The following is a 23,891-nucleotide window of genomic DNA, read 5'->3' on the forward strand; positions in this document are numbered from 1 at the left end:
TTCTGGTGAGACCATGATAAACTTATTTGGTTCCAATGGTGTCAAGTGTGTGTGCTGGTATCCAGGTTAAGAGCACAAAGTCAAGAATGTCTTGCCCATAGTCAAGCATGGTGGTGGGAGTGTCATGGATGTCTAACTTTGGGGAGTTACAGTTCAATGAGGGAACCATGAATGTCAACAAGCAGTAAACAACTGCGAGTAAAGGTGACGGAGGAGAACAAGGTCTGTAACAATTACCAGCTATGTGTCATGAGGGATGAAAGAGGACACCAGTGGCTATAATCTGTAAAGCTCTAGTGGCATTGCTGGAAATAATGGTTGCCACACAAAATATTGACACTTAGGCACAATTGGCCATTTTCACTTAGGGGTATAATCACTTTTGTTACCAGAGGTTTAGACATTGATCGCAGTGCGTTGAGTTATTTTGAGGGCACCCAATTTATATTGTTATACAAGCCGTATCACAGTGTCATATCTTCAGTGTTGTTACAATAAAAATATGATAAAATATTTCCAAAAATCTGAGCGCCGTACTAAATTTTGTGAGATACTGTAGGATCCGATTTACCTGGCCAGTTACTTTGAAAAAGAGCACAAAAAAAAATCTAAGGCTAAATTAAGGATTGAATATTTTATTACATCTTAATGACACAAAGCGGATGGGGTTTTGCTCCATAGATACAGTAACAATTATGCATGAACATAAATCCTTTATTAATCCTTTATTTAAAAAAATTGTAAATTGAAGAAAATTCATCAGACATATAACAGTGACACATATACATTGATAAAAGAACATTAATGCTCCACTTTACACGGCTGCAGTACAGTGAGTGAAATCTGCAATGAAAATCACTGAAAATCTAAGTTTTTCTTGTATGTCATGATATTGTTAAAGGGGTTTTCCCACAAACTTAAGTTAGGCCCTATCCATGGGAAAAGCCTAACTTGCTGATCAGTGGGGGTTTCAGTGATGAGACCCCCACAGATCATGAAAATAAGGGGTACCGTACCTCGGTCGGACCCCTTGTCACTCCACTGGAACGACGAGGGGTCCGTCAGAGGTTTTTGGGACCCCTCATTTTCATGGATAGGGCCTAACTATAGTTCTTAAGAAAACCCCTTTAAGAATCTGTACACTTGCAGTTTGCTGTACTTTGGTGCTGATGTAAAAGGTACAATCCAAACATGTTATCACAACCTTAGCGTAGCTGACATATCACAGGCCATAAGGTCTTAATACCCAACTTCCTTCCATCCAAATGATCTAAGGGGTAACATGTTGCCCAGTGTGCATCGGAACCGCGAAAAGAATGATCAATAAGTAAGCACCATTTATAGACTAATATCTAGGGCACCGGACAGTATATGGAGTGGCACTCAACATCTTACACCCGATGTAGTCAGTATTGACCCATATAAACATAAAGGAGCAATAACCCAACAATAACATAATGCTATATCCAAACATCATTGTAAAACAAACATATAGTGATCGAAGGCAACTTACAGTATAGAAACACTGACCTACAATGCGCAGAGAGTTTACGTACAATACGACACATGTAAAGTGACGAGGACAACCCTCTGTAAAAGGGTCATCTACTTTGGAGAAAGTTATTTAAGACTCGCAACAATTGAGTTGGTGACAGGTTATTTGAAAGCCAAAAGACGCAGGAAACCCTTTTATTTAATAACACAGCAAGGAATGAGTGGGGGCCTATCATATAGGGCAGGGATGGGGAACCTTTTCGAGACTGATTGTCCAAATTACAATCAAAAAACAACTTACCGTATATACTCGAGTATAAGCTGACCCAAGTATAAGTCGAGGCCCATAATTTTACCACAAAAACCTGGTAAAACCTATTTTTTTACTCGAGTATAAGCCGAGTTTGGGTTTTCAGCACATTTTTTTGTGCTGAAAAACTAGGCTTATACTCAAGTATACTGTATATGGTATTTATCCCAAAGTACCGTAACAGCAATAACCTATTGATTAATGTTCTGTCACGTCTTTGAATTGTATTGGCATCTTGAGGATGTTGTTACCATTGAAAGAAGGTGGAGAAATTTGGATTATCATTGTAGCATCTCTCTAGGGTCCCCCTGAACAGAAAGAATTGTGGGCCCGGAAAAGGAGCTAAAATGCACCTCCTGCAGGTCCTGGACTGCCTGAGTCCTGTCCAAGGAACACTGTGCTGGGGTAACTGCTTGGTTGACCCCAGAGAGGGATCCACCCAAGCCATAGGTTTGCCGCCACTACTTTAGTCTATGTCCAGAACATGGCTACCATCTTGAAAGATACCATATTGGATCAAGGGCAAGTTTTTCCACTGGGCAGGTAGTTGTGTAGACCAGGAACAGACCAAAATTGTCTCAGAAATGTTTTGCCAAAATCAGATCGCAATATTTCTTGTACAGGCAGTCCTCGGTTACGTACAAGATAGGTTCCTTGGGTTTGTACTTAAATTGAATTTCTATGTAAGTCGAAACTATATATTTTATAATTATAACTCCAGACAAAAGTTATTTTTGTCCCAGTGACGACTGGATTTTCTAAATTTTTTGCTGTAATAGGACCAAGGATTATCAATAAAACTTCTTTACAGGCACTTTACAGCTGATTATTGAAGAGCTTCACCAGAGGTTACAGTGGGCAGAGGGGTCCGTTTGATAAATAAGGTCATCTGTAAGTCGGGTGTCCTTAAGTAGGGTCCCACCTGTAGTTCAGATGTTAACAACAGGAACATTCCCTGTGATATACATTTGAAGTGTCCCTGGTGCTTAACAGAGCTGAATGCGCTGAATTCCGTCATTGTGAACCTGCATGATTATGCATAAAGTATGTCTGTGTTGATAATTTGTGAACCATTGCTTTCCCTTTCGAAAAACGTACCCTTGATCCAATATGGCAGTTTTCAAAATAATGTTCCGGATATGTTCCGGATAAAGCCTCAAATATAAGCTGCTTTTCCCATTACTTGTTGGGGCATCATATATGCTGTTTTCCTTTTAGTTTCTGAAATAAATGTGTGTCCTGGGACTTTTGATTTATCCTGTACTGTTAGGACCACCCACTATTGGGAGGAAACATAAGTCTTAATCTCCTGCACTGCCTCCACAGGTGAAATAGGGTATTACGGGTTGCCCTGGTTTGTAGAAATCCTGTCCACTAAGGTTGCTCCATAAGAATAACACTCATTTTGTCATTACATGTAGAATATTATTTTGTTTTATTATTATATCAAATTCATCCCATTCTGACTCACTAGATGGTATTCAGGGTCTTGGCCAGTGTGGGCCTTGGTTTTAAAGAGCATCTGTCACGTTGGAGGACTTGTCCTGTCCTTCAAGCAGATGATTTAAATAGACACTGTGCAATACTAAATCTCACCTGTGAAGGTGCTGTGCGGAAATTGAACACACAGATTAAGGGGAGGGGGCACTTAGTGGTTAACTTATTCTAAAAGAACCTTTTGGCACGCCATCCATAAGAAGTAGATAAAGTATAATATAACATAAATTTGTATACATTTCCCTCAAAATCATTGTTTCTTAGAGCTAACATTTTCAGGGAATCTTCCTTGTTAAAGTGATATAAACTAATAGATTATTGCTCATATGTTCTACATATTCTAATACCCCAGTTAAATCATAAATATACAGAGAAATAACTTGTGTATTGATTTCCAGGGTCAGAATAGCAATTGGATGAGATGGTGATGAGGCATAAAACAGCCGCAGCTATACCACAAATTATTTCCATTTTGTAATTTTTATAAATTGTATATTTATTACACATCCACAAGTTATGTCATTAATATATGATAGACACGGCTTGTACCCCTGGGATCTGCCCCTATCTTATGAACAGTGGTTCGCTGACCTGCCTCTTGCGTGCTAATGAATGCAGAATTGCCGCAAATGTTTAATAAACTTTCCATTCGTCTTGGTCGTGGAAAAGGGGTTCAGCAGACCCCTTTTCTTAAGATAGGCGCAGATCCCAAATATCATGGGATATGTCATGTCATAAACACTCAAGATGGGAAAAACCCTTTAAAAGGAACTTAATAAACCACTACCAGTTTGTTGTAGAGTAGCACAAGACCTTCCAGATCACGTTTCTTTCATGGCCCAGTGTGGTAGAGCTCATTCAACTTTGAATTGAGCTCTAAACCGGCTCTCCCTACTTCAGAATGCCATTTACACTGTGATTTATGGCTTTGCGTCCAAAATGTCCGGTGCATGATCTCAATCAAAGCAGATTGGTGGTGTTTGACATGGAGAATTTTACTTCAATGCTTAAATCTCCCCTGTCCGTGACTTTACATCTCACTTCAATTCCTCTTTACAGGTTCAATTTAAAGGGACACACATTTTCACCTAATAAAAGTTTCCTACAGTCTTTTTAATAATATTTCCCAATCTGCTTTTATCATTAACATTAATGGTTCTACTCACTTTTAAAAGTTGATAAAAGTTTACCTGGCATCTGTTACAAGGCTGCAATCATCATGATCTTCCTTTCTCCCTTCCGCTGACAGATATTTGGAGCACAATTTAAGCTAATGGCTCCAGGAGAAGAGGCAGGAGGGAGGGAAAAAAGAGGAAGATCTAGCTGAGCAGATAATGATGATGGTTGCAGCCTTGTTACAGATTAATGTTAATGATAAAAGCAGTTTGGGAATTAGTATTAAAAGGCATGAAAAGATGTAATGTGTGTCCTGATGAACAGTTCCCTTTAAGCATCATGCAACTGGATGTATTATATAAAAGGGAACCTGTATAAAAGTTTTTGTGGCCTTATTGTCGACACATCAGATCCCATATTGCCGGCTCTTCTACCCATGAAGCATTGGTAGAGATTTTTTTAAACTGTCTAAAAATAAAAAGAAACCAACCAGAACATAGCTTACAGTGCTTGAAGAATGAAAACTGCACTGTGATTGGTTGCAATGGGAAACACGCAGAGTGCTTTACTTTTTCACTCATTTTACATCAACCTACCCAATTATCTACTAATGGAGAAGACCTCCCATGAAGTATAACAATGGCTGTTCAAGAAGCCTCCAGCTGTGTGAATGAGGCCTAACATTGTGAACTGAGAACCAGATGAGAGACAATTACACCTTATAAATGACTACAGATGAGAGTTTCCACATCTCATTTTGTACGCATGTTGTAGTTAGTTGCAGAATTTTTTATTTCAAAAAGTGAATTTCTAGGAAAATAAGACAGACTAATTCTCCTAGTTTCTCACTAATTTTCTTATATTTACTCAAATACTATTAAAGCGTTTTCTTTATTGATTTCGTTTATTTTCAATCCAATATTTCCAACACCCCAAATTCATTCCACATTTTGTACAGTTCATTGTGTACATTGTAATCCATCGCAAGAATAAATGAGCCATTGGGGGTCCTCTAGGGGTGGGTGTTGAACTCAGACTTGTCAGGTAAAGCTGGGTGCCAACTGCAGGATCCATCTCTCTTTTTAATACATGCATGTTCTGTATCCCGAATCATGTTTTTACTGTCTGGCCAGTGACACACATTGCGTTCATGTATATTGCAGGATTCCCGGGCGCAATTTTTAATCTAAATATAAACAATTACAATTAGGATTTTAAATAATTTCAACAAAAATAGACTGACTCTCACTACTCTGCACTGACCCCGTAATGAGACATTGGGGCAGATTTGTGTAAAGTGTCATTAGGTACGTGCTTCTCCGGTCCTATCACAGTGTCTGCTGGATGATAAATATGGCGTAAAGTAAGACTGTCTAGTTGTCCTTTGCACCTCCTATTAGTTGGTTTAGTTTATGCCAAAAAGCTACCCCAAAATTGTGGAGCCTTATTTTTGGCACATGAAAGCCATGACCACTTTTCACAGGCCAAACACCCTTTATTGTACTAGTCGTAAAAGGGCCTGAAATTTGTCTAGAACCCTTGAGAAATGTGGAGCAGACAGATTTTGGAGCAAAATATGATTGATAAATCCGCTCATTGAGTTTAGTAAGTGTATGGAGAGGTCATGGATAGTTTAATGGGTGGAACAAGGTGTAATTTCGCTTTTCAGTTATAGGATTTACCCCATTAGATGATCAGTTTTCCATTTTTAATCATTCGGCTTTGTGAGACGCGGGAATATCTCACGTGTTTAGATTTATAAGGCTGCGTTCATACCATGTTTTTTTGCTCCATTTTAAGGATATGTTGGGAGGATTCTCAACATGTCCTTACAACGGAGGGCAGCATTGTATCCCATTTCATGCTCATACAGAGGGATACCTTCTCCATTCTGTTACATCACTGGAGGAACACTCACAGCGTACGCACAGCGGAGGCTGGGGATGGATCCCATTCAGTTGCGTCTGTCCCCCAAAGTGTCTACCGGCCTCTGCTTAGCGTATACTGTTCTCTCCAGCAGGCAACAGGTTGATAAAATGCTGTCTGCTGTGCTTTTAGTTCTGTGTTTCCTGCTGAACCCAACATTACTGAGGAGACAAAGGCAAAACGAATCCCTCCGTATGCCAGTATTTGTCTTTGAAGATCACCTGGCATATACGCTAAATGTCTCCAAAAAACAAGGTTTGAAAGTAGCCTTAATTTGTAATAGATTTTTAGGTAAAGTGGGTGGTTTGAAGTTTAATTATTATCTAATTATAATTAGGTTCCCTTGGGTGTATGAACATTAGGGGGTCTGATCACTCATACAATATACTGCAATGCTACTGCTAATGGTAATGCTAATGGTTCATTGCTTTATAACAGCTATGGAAGCCACGGAGAGTCATAGAAGCAAATTGCACGACAATCTTATCCAAGTGGTAGACAGTGAATAGAGTGGTAGAGCACAATAGAGTGGTAGGGCACATTCTTGACCTGCCACTTCATTCACTGGGGGGTACAACAGACCCCCACTGCCTAACAGGTTTTAACTTGCTGTAACCAGAGTACTCATGCAATGATGCCACGTGCATCTGTCCGGAATATAGAATAAAGGATAAGCACCCACCTTACACAGACATCCCTGCAGATATCCAACATCCGTTTGAGTTAGCATTTTTATTTGGAATTGAGAAAGTGTGTCCCAGGGGGTCACAAGGCCGCACAGGCTGATGTGAACATTTCCATTTTGAAAATGACCTTTAAGAAATCGGAAGATAAAAAAAATCCTTGATAACATGCACAGCATTAAAAGGGGACTTTTCTCCTCTTTGGACGCAATCCCTCTCAAATTCTATCACCTCTATTGCTATAATTCTGTGTTGTGCCCTTCCTCTGTCACTGTTTCAAGAAATAAATGTATGAATTTGAAGCTGGGTGTTACCATCCACCTAGTTGGATGGTTACATCTTCTACTACAGTCTAGAACAGTGCTGGCGAACCTATGGCACGGGTGCCAGAGGTGGCACTCAGAGCCCTTACTGGGGGCACCCGGGCCATCACCAAGACGATGCAAGGAATCTTCATGGATTCCCAGACAGCTCAGGACTTGCTGCGCTCAGTGCTTTCTTAAATCGACAGTGCTGCCCGAGACTACAGGAGGAGTGGGAAGGTGTGGGCAGGTCTGGATTATCATTTTAGCACTGGCTCCAGGTCCGAAAATTCTTTCTATTCGGGGAAACCTGAATTTATTACTCCTTCTTTCTACTGTATTGGTGTTCTCAGGATACTGATAAGATTGAAAGCTACGACAGAGAAGGGAGCAAGAGGTTACTCCTTAAATTGCTACGTTGGCACTTTGCGATGAATAAGTGGGTTTTGCTTGTAGTTTGGGCACTCGGTGTCTAAAAGGTTCACCATCACTGGTCTAGAATAAATATTGTAGAATTTCTTTTATGCTTTCATGTGAACACATAGAACATGTGCACTACATATGACATAAAACTGAGATTGGAGAAGTTCCTGCTGATCATGTGCCCTGTGCCTGGACATTGCTTGATCACAAAAGCCACTGACTTATTTTCTTATTTGTCTGGTTTGAGCCTGAGTCATTTGATTCCTTAAAGGGGTTGGACACTTTACCTCATGTTTTTTTAATGTGTGTAAGTGTGTGTGGGGGGGGGGGGGGGCAGGATGTTAGGTTATTTCCCAATATACATCTATTGATAGTTCTGCGCCGCTTTCTTGATATGTAAAGTGAAGCCTCCTGTCTTTTACCTCATCAGCCAGACATTCCTGTCCATAAAATGGCTGCAGATGGAGGGTCATGTGATTTCTTACTGGAGATTGTTCATGGATAGTTAGGGATCACATGACCCTCCATCTGCAGCCATTTTATGGTCAGGAGTAACTGGCTCATGAGGTAAAAGACAAAAGACTTCACTTCACAAATCAAGAAAGCGGAGCAGAACTATTAATAGATGTATATTGGTAAATTACCTAATATCCTGCACCCCACACATTACAAAAACATGAGTGGCCAACCCCTTTAATACAAGAAATTTGAGAGACTTTTGAAATAGTCTGCCAGCTCCTGCTCCCCAGTATATAGCCTGCCAGGCTCTGCCCCCCCCCCCCCCCAGTATATAGCCGGCCAGCCTCTGCCCCCCCCCGTATATAGTCAGCCAGCCCCCCTGTATATAGCCTGCCAGTCTCTGCCCCCAGTATATAGCCTGCCAGTCTCTGCCCCCAGTATATAGCCAGCCCCCTGCCCCCAGTATATAGCCTGCAGCCCCTGCCCTCCAGTATATTGCCAGCCTCTGCCCCCCCCAGTATATAGCCAGCCCCCTGCCCCCCAGTAAATAGCCAGCCCCCAGTATATAACCAGCCAGGACATTCCCTCAGTATATTGTCAGCAGCCCATGTCCCCCAGTATATAGCCAGCAGCCCAGGTTCTTTAGTATATAGCCAACCCCCTGTCCCCTAGTATATTTCCAGCGCTTGCCCCCCTAGTATATAGCCAGCTCCTGCCTCCTAGTATATAGCCAGCCCCCTGCCCCGAGTATGCCCATCCTTTAAAAAAAAACTCTCCACTCACCTTTCTGATGCCCCCATAGGCCCTCTTCTGTCTTCTGAAGCTCCAACTCTGGGTCCTTGTGAGCTGTCGTCGCATATACAATGTCAGTCGCTCGCCGATGGAGGCATACACACTATGATATCAGCAAGAGCCTGACGTCATGATGTGTGGGACCCAAAGATGGAGCAGGAGCTTCAGAAGACAGAAGAGGACCTGTGGGGGTTGTCAGAAGGGTGAGTACAGAGGGTTTTTTCATAAACTTGAGTATAAGCCAAGGGCTTTATAAGTATTAGGGCTTTTCAGCACAGTTTTTGTGCTGAAAAACTCGGCTTACACTCGATTATACACGGTAATACTTTCTACCATTTTGCTGATGTGGAGTCTTTGTAACTCCTTCAGATAGCTGGCTGTCCTGCTGCTTATGGCATTATGGACTTGCCTTTGGCTATTGTATTCATAGTAATTTTTTTACGTAAGTTCTTGTAGTGGTCGTCCGACTGTTATGAAAATGTAGCAGTCAGGCTAGGGAGAAAATAAAAAAAATATATAGCTGTACTTTCGGTAGTGACGGCTCTTTTCAGCCGGAAGCCAACGTGTGATGTGGCTATACGTCACACATTGTTAAGGGGTTAATATAACCTAACTAAACTAAAGAGGCTGTAACATTTCTTTAGCTGAAAACAAACTATGAGGCATCTTGTTACTGTGGAACCACGAATCCAGTAGCAGATTATAATGGGGGTCATTTACTACGGGCCCGATTCGCGTTCTCCCGATGTGTTACCCGAATATTTCTGATTTGCGCCGATTTCCCCTGAATTGCCCCGGGATTTTGGCGCATGCGATCGGATTGTGGTGCATCGGCACTGGCATGCACGCGATGGAAAATGGTGGGCGTGGCCGAACGAAAACCCGACGGATTCGGAAAAACCGCCGCATTTAAAACAAAAAACCTGTCGTGGAGCTTGCACTTACCTTCACTCAGCCCGGCTCGGTGAACTCCAGTGCGTTCCGGTGCTTTTCAGCGCAGCAGCGCCACCTGGTGGACGGCGGAGGAACTGCCTTAATGAATCCCGGCCGGACCCGAATCCAGCGCAGAGAACGCACCGCTGGATCGCGAATGGACCGGGTAAGTAAATCTGCCCCAATATGTGCAGTTGGGGTCCAAGGCTCCTAGAAGACCCATAGCCACCCACTTAAAATCCTCATACATGTGTGCTAGTTCTTTGAATGACAGCTTACCTGCAATAAGATATTCTTTTTTGAGTTCCAATGTTATTCCACAAGTAGCAGATTGGGATGCAGTGTACACAGAATGTATATTCCCCTTCTCAAATCCTTTAAATACCTACGAATATTAAGGAATCAATATATAGAGTTTTCTGAAATTTAGATGTATCATATTCAGTAAATGACTGCTTCTGATCTTTCAAACTTAAAGGGATTGTATAGAATTTTTAAATGATGGCCTATTCTCAGAATAAGCTTGACCGGTGGGGTTAATACCTGACCTCTGCAAGAATCGGCTGTCTGGGCATGTGGTTGGTGAAGAATAACACTTAAGTGCCCATGTAGTTGCTAGGTTCCCTTACTGCACAATGACTACATAGGCCATAAAATCTGGAGAATCCCTGTAAGCATAGTGTTTAGTGCATGATGTTATTTCAGTTTAAACCCTTAACGACCCTTTTTCATTTTTGAGTTTTTATTTTTCTATGTAGAGAGCAGTGTGAGGGTTTGTTTTCTGTATTAAAATTGCACTTCATAGTGACAGTATTTTATATTCCATGCCGTGTACTGGGAAGCAGGAAATAAAGTCCAAATGAAATTGGTAAAAAAAAAGTATTTGGGCCATTTTCTTGTGGGCTTGGATTTTACAGCTTTCACTTTGTGCCCCAAATTACACTTCTCCTTTATTCTGTGGGTCAGTACGATCACAGGGATACCAAATTTATACAGGTTTTATAATGTATTGCTACATTTACAAAATTTTAAATATCCTGTACAAAAAAAAAATTCTGCCGCTAATAACTTTTTCATACTTCAGTGCATAGAGCCACTGTGTTTAGCCACTGGCACATTGTAACAAATGGGAGTCATACAACCTTGGGTCTTACAAAGACCCAAGACTGCCATGAAGACTGACGCTCCCCGATGATGTCAGAAATAATCAAAGCCAAGATGGCGGCGCCCACACACAGGAAAATAAGGGTTACGATTGGGCGTCATATTAAAATTAATAACCTCATCAGGCTTTTGTTTCTTATATGCATCATTTTTTAACTTCTTTTTATAAAAACAAGGGCTTAAGAAGCTAAAAGAAGAGCAGATCCTGGCAAAGGGGGCACACACCAGCATGTGAGTGTGCTTGGTTTACAATCCTTCATCCTGGTGGTAGATGTCCTTTAATCAAATCCCAATGCCACCCTGGCTGACTCCTACAAGGAGGGAAACTAGTTTCTAGTTCTGAGGTAACACAAGGGATGATATGTTCTAATGTTCCTGTATTTTGGATGGCAAGAACAACAGAGACTTTAACAAAGCCATCAAAACTAAGAAAATCCAAATGATCCTATTATAGTCATCGGAGTCTGCCTGAAACTCTTATTTTTTATGTATGCTAATGTGAATGCAGCCTAAGAAATAAGCTTTCATGTACAGGCAGGCCCCGGGTTACATACAAGATAGGGTCCGGAGGTTTGTTCTTAAGTTGAATTTGTATGTAAGTCGAAACTCTATATTTTATTATGGTAGATCCAGACAAAAAAATTTTTTTGCCCCAGGACAATTGGAGTTTCAAAATTTTTTTCTGTATTTGGACCTAGGATTATCAATAAAGCTTCATTACAGACACCTTACAGCTGATCATTGCAGTCTGGGACTAAAGAAAAGCATCCAGAGAGCTTCACCAGAGGTCAGAGTGGGCAGAGGGGTCCGTCTTTAACTATGGGTCGTCTGTAAGTCGGGTGTCCTTAAGTAGGGGACCGCCTGTATATAGACATAAGGAGAGAAGAGGAGGTGTTATAGGAGGACATACCTTGAGCACCTTGATCAAATACTGGACGGTAGAGCTTTGCATGGGGTCGGTGGGGCGACCCTTCTCCCCAGTTACTTTTGCTCTAAACACTAAAAGAAAAGAAAAATAATAACAAGGATCAATAATACAAAAGGGACGTGTACCCTGAAATGGATAATTGTCTTTTTCTTCCTTCCTCTTAGACCACAGATACTAACACTCTTCATGAAAATAAACAGTACCCCTCTGTAGTGTATCCAAAACTTGGTGTGAGAAGACACCAAGAATGCATGAGAAAGGCTACAACTTTTATCCTGATTAGTAATCTAGAATAGATTTATTTTTGTTCATACTTTGCCTTAAATATACAGGGCTGGAGCAGGCACTATGCATGCCTGTGCGAGTGCCAGGACCCATAGATGTTGGCTGTTGGGGGGCCACATATGGTTGTACATAAGGAATCCATGGGGGTAAGGGGCGACTCTATCTAATGATTCCATTCGATTTGAGGGGAGGGCTTTTGTTAAAATAACCATGAGGGGGCTGTTTGGTACGATAAACTAGGGAACAAGAGACTCTTTTTAGTTTCAGAATTTTTAATGCCACCATGTGAGTTCACTGCAAAGGGGCCCACTGAGGCTCTGTTGCCTAGGGGCCTATTAAAACCTGGCACCATCTATGAACACTAGTTGTGCTTTTAATCACATCATAGTCACATTTTTCCGAATTACATTACCAGAAAAAAACCAAGTGAGTTAACAGAAAAGATAAGACAGACCTTTACCTTATGTCATACAACCTCCTTGCCGGCTGAATTAAACCCCACTAAACTAACAGCACCTTTAAATAGTGTATTAAAGATAAAAAATATCACCTTTTAAATCATATCACGGGTTATGGGGACAAAACATTTATTTAATTCTTAAAGGTTGGACTTGATGGACTTGCATCTTTTTCCAGCCTTATGTACTATGATACTATGATATTTAATGAAAATGGCAGGCATTGGATTTTTGTCTGCATCTCACATACCAAACTATGTATTTAAGTGCTCATAGCTCAGTTTTTGAGCACAAGGTTTACCCATGATTTGAAATATTACAAGTTACAAAAATATTGAAAGTTACAAAAAAAACCGAGGTGGGGGAGGGGTTCATTAAAAAATTTACATGTGCTTAGCTCCCCAGTCCCTCCCGGTGTCCTGAGCTGTTTAGAGGGGCACGGAAACTGCGCTCGGATATCTTCTGGGTGCCTTGCCCCCGGAGCTTCTATGCCCCCTAAACAAACAGGGGCACAGCACTGAGGGAGCACAGCATGGAACACTGAAGAGGGAGGGACTGAAGAAGTAAGTACATGTTTATTTTTTATGATTGTTATAGGTTCTATAGAACCGAAGATCTGAAGTGGGGCTCCACCTCCAGCCTCTAATTGACTCCACCATTTTGCACTTGACTGTGAAGGAAATTTTTTTACTAAAGGTAAACTAGTGAATTTTAACATAACGGAGGGAATTCTAGAAAAGACATTTAATTTCCTACCAGAGGGGGCTGTTACTTTAGTGAGGTAAAAGTTGGAGCCAGTGGGCCACATTTATCAGGGCGTGTAAAAACAAGCTGTGATTTAGTCACAATTCCCGGCACAGAGCCTCCTGATTGATCCAGGGGACATCATCGTACGTTGGCGATAAGTGCGATAAACTTGCCCTTAGGTCTTTGCTGTAGCTTCCTTGTCCACGTCCAGTTAACTCCAGACACGGCTCCAGTGTTTTACAGAATTTATTATGTATAGCCTGTACAATCTGATTCATGCGTGCATAAGTATGATGGCTGTCTCTCCTCATATATTTTAGTCACATTTATCAGCTTAGACACATTTTTAATGGACAGTAAATGAGGAGGCCGTTTTGTTATGTTCTGCATAATTAACTCTGCAGGCGATTAGAGAATAATTAAAGCAGCTGAGGTTATTGCTTCATTCTGTAAATGGAGACATATGTCTATGATATGGCAAGTAATGTCTCTTTATTAACAAAAAGTTAGTCAGTAAACACTTTTCCAACAGCTATTTCCTCTCCTCGCAGTATCATGACATCAAGGTGACTTGCTAGAAAATAAAAGGGGTTTAAAAAAAGAAAGCATACTTGCCTCTCAGGGTCCTGCTTCCTGCGTTGGGTCCTGGGTCCTGCTTCCTGCGTTGGTTCAGGTTTTCAGCACAGCATCTGTCCAGAAGTTCCGGTTGAAGCCAATGAGTGGTCTCCTCCGACCACGGAACATCACTTCCAATTTTCAGGGGACTTCTAAATGATTTTGGAGGCTGCCATCTTGCCTGAGATTCACTTGTGTTCAGTTAACAGCATTTAGTAATTTGCTTTACAGCAGCTTCATGGCCAGTAACAGATTAAAGCCAAGTCTAAGGAGAGTTTTGAAGGGAGGGAAAGTAGATAATGGGGCACATTTACTAAGAGTCCGATTTTTTTACGATTTTACCCTTAATTGCCCTGGGTTTTTGCCGCAAGCGATCGGATTGTGGCACATCGGCACGGCTTGCATGCGTCACAAATCGGGGGGCGTGGACGTCAGACAACCTGACTGATTCGGACAAACCGCGAAATTTAAAAACCAAATTGTGTTGCAAGATCAGCACTCACATACACCAGGAAGAAGAAGGTGAACTCCGGCGGACCTCAGCGGGGGAAGCGACACATGCAGGAAATTGGACGCACGATCTTAGTGAATTGCGGCAGACCCGAATCCTCGTCGGATCGGCGGCGTCAATGGGACGGGTAAGTAAATGTGCCCCAATATATGATATGATCAATTGTAAGTGGTGGATGTTATGAGGGGTCAGGGGTGTTGTAATCCTGTCAGCCTTGTCTATGTTGGAAATGAGGTGACTGTTGCAAAGACAAACCATACAAAAGTGGTAAGTGCTAGACTGAGTACATACAGGAGTACATGTATTTTCAAAATTTGTTACATATTACAGTGCATAAAAAAATATGTTTAAAACTTGCTCAATAAATGGGTCAATATGGTCTTGATCGATGCACCTATAAACCTTTACTGTTAAATTTGATTCTGGATCTTGGCAGGATGAGGTTTACTCAACAGATATTGTTTGGCCACCCCCTGTCTTTGCCGAGCCAAGAGAAAAGTTGAGAGAAGACACAACTATATTCTGAAAAGAGTACCATACAGTGGTACAGATTTCTAGGTACAGCAAATTTGTATGAACTGACCTCAAAGTAAAAAATATCACATATCTTTACATCCTTTTAATATACTCCATGTTTTAAAAAAAAAAAACTGATCAGAATGTGTACATTCTTCGGGCCTCTAATGCTTTGCTTACTGTTACATTAAGCTTTTTTCCGAGAATATTGCCAAAACTGACGTCTGTTCACCTATGAGATGTTAAGTAGAGACTGGAATTCGTGATATGTGATCCCTTGTGGACTAGGCCAACTCAAAATTCATGGATGCCTATGTTTGCTGCTGTCAGTTTTATACATTTAGAGGACTGATTATGTTTCTGGGGATAATTCCTCATTCAATTGTTAGTTACTCTGCTGCTTAAAACGGTATTCCCACATAGACAAGTTTCTTAAATATACTCGGAATAACACATTTTCTAATTCGCTGTTATTAAGAAAAAATACTGCATTTCAAAGATATAATTTCAACCTTTCAATCAAAATTTCAATCAGTCCTGGTGTACACAATTTCAGTTGCCCCTGGTTTCTGACCCTGAATCTTATTGTCAGCCATCTTGTCTGACTCTGTGGAGCTGAGCTCCCCTTGCTTCTAGCCCTCACCCTTGCATTCTGGGACGAGCTCACACACACTGACTTCCTGCCCCTGCCGCCAAACACATCGAAGCGTGAAGAGAGCAGGGATGTAGCAGAGATAAGAATGTCATTGTGTGTAATAGGCATCTCATGGATCTCATCTTCTCTCATCTCTGATCTGTCTCATCTCTCTTTCTATGTGTGAGATACTAGTAGAATATTCAGAAGGTAAATGAATGTGTATATTAACCGTGGACCCTGATAATCTAAGCACATTGTTAGCACACTAATAGCACTTGAGGGATCATAATGGGGCAGATTTACTTACCCGGTCCATTCGCGATCCAGCGGCGCGTTCTCTGCGCTGGATTCGGGTCCGGACGGGATTTATTAAGGCAGTTCCTCCGACGTCCACCAGGTGGCGCTGCTGCGCTGAAGTTCCCTGGAATGCACTGGAATACACCGAGCCAGGCTGAGTGAAGGTAAGTGCAAGCTCCACTACACATTTTCCGATTTCCGTCGTGTGCATGCCAGCGCCGATGCGCCACAATCCGATCGTGTGCGCCAAAATCCCGGGGCAATTCAGGGGAAATCGCCGCAAATCGGAAATATTCGGGTAACACGTCGGGAAAATGTGAATCGGGCCCTTAGTAAATGACCCCCAATGTGTCTACTTACCTGCCCACACATTAAGAATGTGCTAAGTTGCCCATGGCAACCAATTACAACTCAGCTTTCATTTTATGAATATTTTACAGGGGAGCTGTAATTGGTTGCCATTGGTTGCCATTCTTAAACTTAGACAACATGATAAATCACCCCCATTATGTGTATGAGATGTAAAGTGTTTTGTTGAGCTTTTGGATTTACCCTTCTAGAAAGTAATAGTGCAAGAGGGTCTGCTTTCCACTGGGAAGAGGGAACTGGGCCTGTTTATTATTAAATTTTGGAAATATTGTGGGGACTTGATCTAGCTTGATCCTTTGTGTGGGGCAAAGCTTTGGTACAAAAAAGTGCCACTAAAAAGGTGCATGAGTACCAAGCAGATGCCATTAGTGAAGGGGATTTTCTGTTTTTAACTTATAGTATTTTTGGCCTACAAGTATATTTATTTTTTAGATTTTATCATGAGGTTTCTAATGATAACTGTGAATTGATTCCTCAAAAACATTTATTATCTTTCAAAAATCAGTCCAAAGCTCTTAGCATATTCTACTTATATTTTATCTAATGGCCCCGGGTAACGTATATTAGATCTTTGATTTAATTCATGTTGCCGAATAGGAGTTTCCATTGTTCTGCTGTCACTTAGTGACAGAACCAACACGGATCAACTCACCCTGCTCCCCTACTCCCGTCCTGTTCAGATTCTTAGGGCTTTCTACTGGGAGCTGGATCTGTTTTGTAGCTATGCATGTTGTAAAGGAATCAGCCAGACAAAACAAAAGAGCGCTGACAAGGAGAAGACAAAATGTCACACCACTAATCACCCGCACAAAAGTGGCGAGGAAAAGTGCTTGGCCCAGACTTAATTAATTTCTCCGCTTACTTTTTGTAGGAGATCTAACACGAATTCCGAGCCTTTTCACAAGACTTACACAGCTAGTGGGTGACTGGGGCTCAGCAATATTGTAGTAATGTGACCCCCGAGAGAAAGCACAGTAGAACAAACACAAGCTTTGTTCAGCAGGAGCCAAGGAAACGTCTTGATTTAGGCATTAACCTTCCGCATAGATATCATTTTTTGATTTTTTTTTTTTTTTTACAAAAATGTGGATTGATTTATTTTCTTATCATGTATTTGTTATTGGGTTTTTAAAAGGTTAAATTGCTAGAACTCTTATTTTTGTGTAAGGATGGTCATTTTTTACCATCCCAGTACATTGAAGCGACATTGAAATTGTATTAAAAAATTACCTTTTGGTTTGGTTTCTACAGCTCCTATGCAGATAATGGGTCTCCTTGGTAACAGACAACAAACAAACCCTGTGTAGTCGGAGCAAGACTAAATTACACTGTTATTCACTGTTATTAAGTAAAAATACTGCATTTCAAAGATATAATTTCAACCTTTCAATCAAAATTTCAATCAGTCCTGGTGTACACAATTTCAGTTGCCCCTGGTTTCTGACCCTGAATCTTATTGTCAGCCATCTTGTCTGACTCTGTGGAGCTGAGCTCCCCTTGCTTCTAGCCCTCACCCTTGCATTCTGGGACGAGCTCACACACACTGACTTCCTGCCCCTGCCGCCAAACACATCGAAGCGTGAAGAGAGCAGGGATGTAGCAGAGATACAGAGATGTCATTGTGTGTAATATGCATCTCATGGATCTCATCTTCTCTCATCTCTGATCTGTCTCATCTCTCTTTCAATGTGTGAGATACTAGTAGAATATTCAGAAGGTAAATGAATGTGTATATTAACCGTGGACCCTGATAATCTAAGCACATTGTTAGCACACTAAATGACAGATAGGAGGTAATATGTCATATCAGTCTTTACAGAGGTTGATGTGTGTACCCATAGAGACACATTAATCTGCGTATGAGATACTGAAACTAAAATGTGTACAAAGTTCTAATTCAGACCTCACTTCATTTCTCAGTGTAAGGGACGTTATACAATAAAACATATTGGGGCACATTTACTAAGGGTCCGTCGGATGCATTTCCGTCGGGTTTCCTGAATATTTCCATAATATTTGCCCTGGGATTTTTTGGGCACGGGATCGGACTTTGGTGCATCGGCGCCGGTTTCATGCGACACAAATCGGGGGCATGGCCACCAGACAACCCGACTGATTAGGACAAACCTCAGAATTTAACAAATCAATTTGTGTTGCAAGAAATGCACTTACATGCACCTGGAAGAAAAAGGTGAACTCTGGCGCCCAGGGGAAGCGACACACGCAGGAAATTGGACGCACGATCTTAGTGAATCGCGGCAGCTCCGAGTCCTCATCGGACAACATACCCGACGGGACAGGTAAGTAAATGTGCCCCTTTGTGATCCTAAATTCATGTTTGGATTGAGGTAGAATCTCTATGAAGTACATGGAATCTGTGTAGATCTGAAAAGTGTGGAGGTGAATTTGAAGCATTAATTAAACAGCACAACTTGATCCTGTAAACCCCATTGAGGTTCAATAGAGATCTGTAACCTCCAATTATTCGTCAAAGGATGGAATTTAGGGAGGAGGTCGAGGCTGCATCCACACGTTTTCTTTGAATGACATCTCGAAACACAATTCAGTCAGAACGGGGAACGGTCTTGTCCTGATCTCATGTACATTTCAACTGAAATATATACGATCGGTAACAAGCACCACATGTTTTGAGTGTAAACAATGTAAAACATGTGGAGCTCCTTACCAATCGCACACCCTTTAGTTGGAAAACAAATGCGATCGGGACAAGCCCCTTCCCAAACGAATGTGTAAATGCATCTCAAATGCAGCTTCTAGAACAGATGTATTTATTCTTCTATTTTCATCTATTTAAGAATCAATACCAGTTAGATCCAAAGCTCAATATTGGACAGAACTAAATGGTCTGCATAGCGACTATGCATTGTATAGTACAAGTAAATATAAGAAACTTTGTAATAGTTAAAAAAAGTGATACTTTTTTTTATGTAATGCACATTACTAGTGACCACAAATCTATAGGCTTCCACAGTATTTATAGACAGAGCCATATAAGAAACCCCCCAAAAGTCAATTTTAGGTTAGATGGGTCTTGTAAGAAGTCTGGCCCCCAAAGATACTCTCTTGGCATCTTTTCGAGCTATTAATCAGTATGCAGCGAGCACAGGCTGCACTACAGAGATGGTAATTGTGAGGTTCTTCAGAGAGGCATGGTGTACATCTACTGCGCACATGGGATGAGAGCTAAGCAGCCACAGCATGACCTGATGAATTAAATGGACATTACACTTTCTTCGTTTTGTCCGACAGCAGAACACCGAATATTTTTCATCGTGATTTACTGATCAGTGTCACCGGTCACAATGGGACATTTCAGAAGAAGCATGGGTGGTAGATGTTCTCCTGAATACAGATGCCTGGGACATCATCATCAGGATGGTACATGATAAATAGGAGTGCGTTGGCCTCAGCTTGGTGCCAGATCATTTGTGTCACTTGCCACATTACTAGTCGTAAAAAAAAAAATGAATTATTTCACATTAGGAAGCTCCTGTGGCTTCCGGCAATGTCACTACAAAGATACAATCCTATCAATTAACGTTAGGGGGCAAGTCATGATTTATAAATGTAACCGAAGAAACTGCAGTTTGCATGTAGAGCCCTGACATACCCAGTTTATCCAAAAATAAGACGTCTCCTGAAAATAAGATATAGTTCAATTTTTTTTCAAGCTTTGATTTTTAAGGCCCTGAAAATAAGAACTGACATCTCCCCCCACACCATACATTAGTATAACTAGATCATTTAGAATTGTTGGACCATTTTACAAGCTCTTATACCTCGTGTCCCCCCTCATCCTCATAGACTGTAAGCTCCTGTGTCACCCCCTTCATCCTCATAGACTGTAAGCTCTTGTGTCACCCCCTCATCCTCATAGACTGTAAGCTCTTGTGCCCCCCCTCATCCTCATAGACTGTAAGCTCTTGTGTCCCCCGTGATCCTCATAGACTGTAAGCTCTTGTGTCACCCCCTCATCCTCATAGACTGTAAGCTCTTGTGCCCTCCTCATCCTCATTGACTGTAAGCTCTTGTGTCATCCCCTCATCCTCATAGACTGTAAGCTCTTGTGTCACCCCCTCATCCTCATAGACTTTAAGCTCTTGTGTCACCTCCTCATCCTCATACACTGTAAGCTCTTGTGTCACCCCCTCATCCTCATAGACTGTAAGCTCTTGTGTCACCCCTCATCCTCATAGACTGTAAGCTCTTGTATCACCCCTCATCCTCGTAGACTGTAAGCTCTTGTGTCACCCCCTCATCCTCATAGACTGTAAGCTCTTGTGTCACCCCCTCATCCTCATAGACTGTAAGCTCTTGTGTCACCCCCTCATCCTCATAGTTTGTAAGCTCTTGTGTCCCCCCCCCCCTCATCCTCATAGACTGTAAGCTCGTGTGCCCTCCTCATCCTCATAGACTGTAAGCTCTTGTGTCACCCCCTCATCCTCATAGACTGTAAGCTCTTGTGTCATCCCCTCATCCTCATAGACTGTAAGCTCTTGTGTCATCCCCTCATCCTCATAGACTGTAAGCTCTTGTGTCATCCCCTCATCCTCATAGACTGTAAGCTCTTGTATCACCCCTCATCCTCATAGACTGTAAGCTCTTGTATCACCCCTCATCCTCATAGACTGTAAGCTCTTGTGTCACCCCCTCATCCTCATAGACTGTAAGCTCTTGTGTCCCCCCTCATCCTCATAGACTGTAAGCTCTTGTGTCACCCACTCATCCTCATAGACTGTAAGCTCTTGTGTCCCCCCTCATCCTCATAGACTGTAAGCTCTTGTATCACCCCTCATCCTCATAGACTGTAAGCTCTTGTGTGTCTCCCTCATCCTCATAGACTGTAAGCTCTTGTGCCCTCCTCATAGACTGTAAGCTCTTGTGTCATCCCCTCATCCTCATAGACTGTAAGCTCTTGTGCCCTCCTCATCCTCATAGACTGTAAGCTCTTGTGTCACCCCCTCATCCTCATAGACTGTAAGCTCTTGTGTCCCCCCTCATCCTCATAGACTGTAAGCTCTTGTATCACCCCTCATCCTCATAGACTGTAAGCTCTTGTGTCACCTCCTCATCCTCATAGACAGTAAGCTCTTGTGTCACCCCCTCATCCTCATAGACTGTAAGCTCTTGTGTCACCCCTTCATCCTCATAGACTGTAAGCTCTTGTGTCACCCCCTCATCCTCATAGACTGTAAGCTCTTGTGTCACCCCCTCATCCTCATAGACTGTAAGCTTTTGTGAACAGAGTCCTCACTCCTATTGGTCCATATTACTGTTTGTACTCTGTACTGATATATTTTATTTGTATATGTTCCCTATGAAGCGCTACAGAATACGGTGGCGCTGTACAAATAAAGATTATTATTATGCCGCAAGAGGTTGTGACATGGGTGAAGAATTGACTGTTGATTAAATCACTGACTGTTGCGTTGCAAATGTGATACTCGCTGCTACCTGGACAAGAAGTGCCATGGCTAAACATGATAGATTTGGGACAATGATTCCAAATGAAGTCATTGAAATTCATGAAATTCAGAGTTTTGAGAGTTAGAAGTTGTTGATTTTGTTTAAACAATAAATGTGAATTCTTGTTCATGGAAAATAAAAAAAACTCCCCTGAAAATAAGTCTTAGTGTCTCTTAAGGTGCAAAAATTTTTTATAAGACACGGTCTTATTTTCGGGGGAAACACTGTAGGTGACTTAAAACGAGATTCTTATATTATGGTAAACCCTGGGCATCATGGAATTTTATAGGATACAGAAAGTGAAGCTTAAGTCGCAATCCCATTTCATGTAGCAGAACTAACAACCAACGTCATCTAACCAATAATCTTGTTCTAATAGATAACCTCACAAAGTTACAACTCTATAAGAATATTTTTAGAACTCAAGTAAAAACCAAAAAAAAAAAAAAATCAAACACAGAAAAAGGTTTTAAACTTCATGTATACCAAACAACAAACATACATATAGAGAGACTTACCAATATCTGCATCGCAAAATTGCTGCTGGGGGTGAGAGGGGACGCAGCTGCATGCTTCAGTCAGCTCCTTAAGGGTTAAAAAGAGCAAGGCGCAACAGAGCAACGTGTGTGTGAAGGGATTCATGCTGAGCAACAACAAGCACCGCAAGCCAAGAAAGCGATGCTCTTCAGAAGATACAACCGTACGTGTCTTCCTTCTGACAGGCGTGGACGGTTCTTCAGGCTCTTGCAACCTGATGTCTTATTACTATGGCATGATCCCTTCTTATTTATGGATGAAAAAGCTGGAGCTCCTCCTTCCAAACACAAGAAAACACCAATCACAGGAGGGAAATCCAGCGTGGTACCGAGGCAGCTACTAACATGTTGTCACTTCCTCATTGCTGAGTGTCTGACACATGATGTAACCTGTAATTGTACTTCCCACGTGAAAAGTGCCTATAGATACCTAGGATCTTCTCTGTTCGCTGTTCATTACTGGAGACCGATAGTAATTGTGCAACATTTTATGTGTAATATTATGTAAAATAATTAATTATTAGATGATTGATATGAAGAACCAATGTAGATTGGACTAGATGGGATTTTATTTGGCCATGTGTACGGTATGCCCTAAAATAGGTCTGAATGTTTTCTAGCCACAAGTCTCCACCCCCCCCCCATTAATACTGATATTTACTTTAATGCAGCTTTATTTTACTGTAATGAATGTGAAATGGGGAGGATTTTTTATGTGGATAGTACATTCACCCAATTACTTCTAAGGGCTCATGCCCAGAGCATTGCATTCCCCGAGCCCATGCATGAATTGGCTGCCCGAGCTGCTCCCATCAGTTGGGCTACCAACAGTGGTCTACGCCATAGACCATTGTTGGTAGCCTCTATGGACTCTGCGGGACTGTTTGTGCCTTTCAGGGCTAGTTGACACAACAGTGTTTGCCATTGCCAGGAATGACAAAATAGTTATCCGGTTGAAATAAATGGAAGGCCACAATATTCTATTTTTTCAAAAAGGAACATCGTCCACTCATGGTAAAAAGAAGCAAAATGCTCTATATACCACTCGGAATAAAGAGTAAATCAAGCAAGATGTTTGAAGTAAAGGGGTTTTCCCCACTAACAATCAGCCCCAATCTACAAGATAGTGGACACCCCTAAGAATCATGGGAATGGCCGTCTCCAACACTTATCCCCTCTCCTGTGTGAATGGAGCTTTAGTGCACCTCTTCATGCACTACACTTGACCATTTCTCCAATAAATATACCTGTCTTTAGCCAACAAATAGGTTTTCCGGCCGGAAAACTCCTTTAAAAATTCAAGCTTTAATGGCCGTCACGGTACCAAAGATAAAACACTTGTAGGGATAGAGGCCATTCACCAATGTTAGCTGTTGACTGAACTCTTGTGTAGCCAATAGCTGATC

The 23,891-nt window shown here is 41.6% G+C and overlaps 2 protein-coding genes across 2 annotated transcripts in view; one reads left to right on the top strand and one right to left on the bottom strand.

The window, feature by feature from the left end:
* Positions 1-23,891, top strand: part of SYN2 (synapsin II) — a 186,703-nt gene that overhangs the window by 103,492 nt on the left and 59,320 nt on the right. The gene's annotated exons all lie outside the window — the stretch shown is intronic.
* On the bottom strand, positions 630-22,727 carry LOC140103600 (metalloproteinase inhibitor 2-like). The gene is made up of 5 exons (XM_072126743.1): positions 22,468-22,727; positions 12,010-12,098; positions 10,215-10,320; positions 7,026-7,156; positions 630-5,603 (listed from the first exon to the last, which is right to left on the bottom strand). Exons 1-5 carry the CDS (start codon positions 22,589-22,591, stop codon positions 5,430-5,432), a joined length of 624 nt encoding a protein of 207 aa, XP_071982844.1. The 5' UTR covers positions 22,592-22,727; the 3' UTR covers positions 630-5,429.

Source organism: Engystomops pustulosus, chromosome 10 (assembly GCF_040894005.1).
Source record: "Engystomops pustulosus chromosome 10, aEngPut4.maternal, whole genome shotgun sequence".
NCBI classification, from domain to species: domain Eukaryota; kingdom Metazoa; phylum Chordata; class Amphibia; order Anura; family Leptodactylidae; genus Engystomops; species Engystomops pustulosus.

Excerpts from the sequence above, each read along its gene's own strand:
- LOC140103600 (XM_072126743.1), bottom strand. The coding sequence starts at position 22,591 with ATGAATCCCTTCACACACACGTTGCTCTGTTGCGCCTTGCTCTTTTTA. Across the intron at positions 10,321-12,009 it reads ATTTGATCAAGGTGCTCAAG|GTATTTAAAGGATTTGAGAA; the intron begins GTATGTCCTCCT and ends TAATATTCGTAG. Across the intron at positions 7,157-10,214 it reads AAAAGAATATCTTATTGCAG|GTCATTTTCAAAATGGAAAT; the intron begins GTAAGCTGTCAT and ends GATTTCTTAAAG.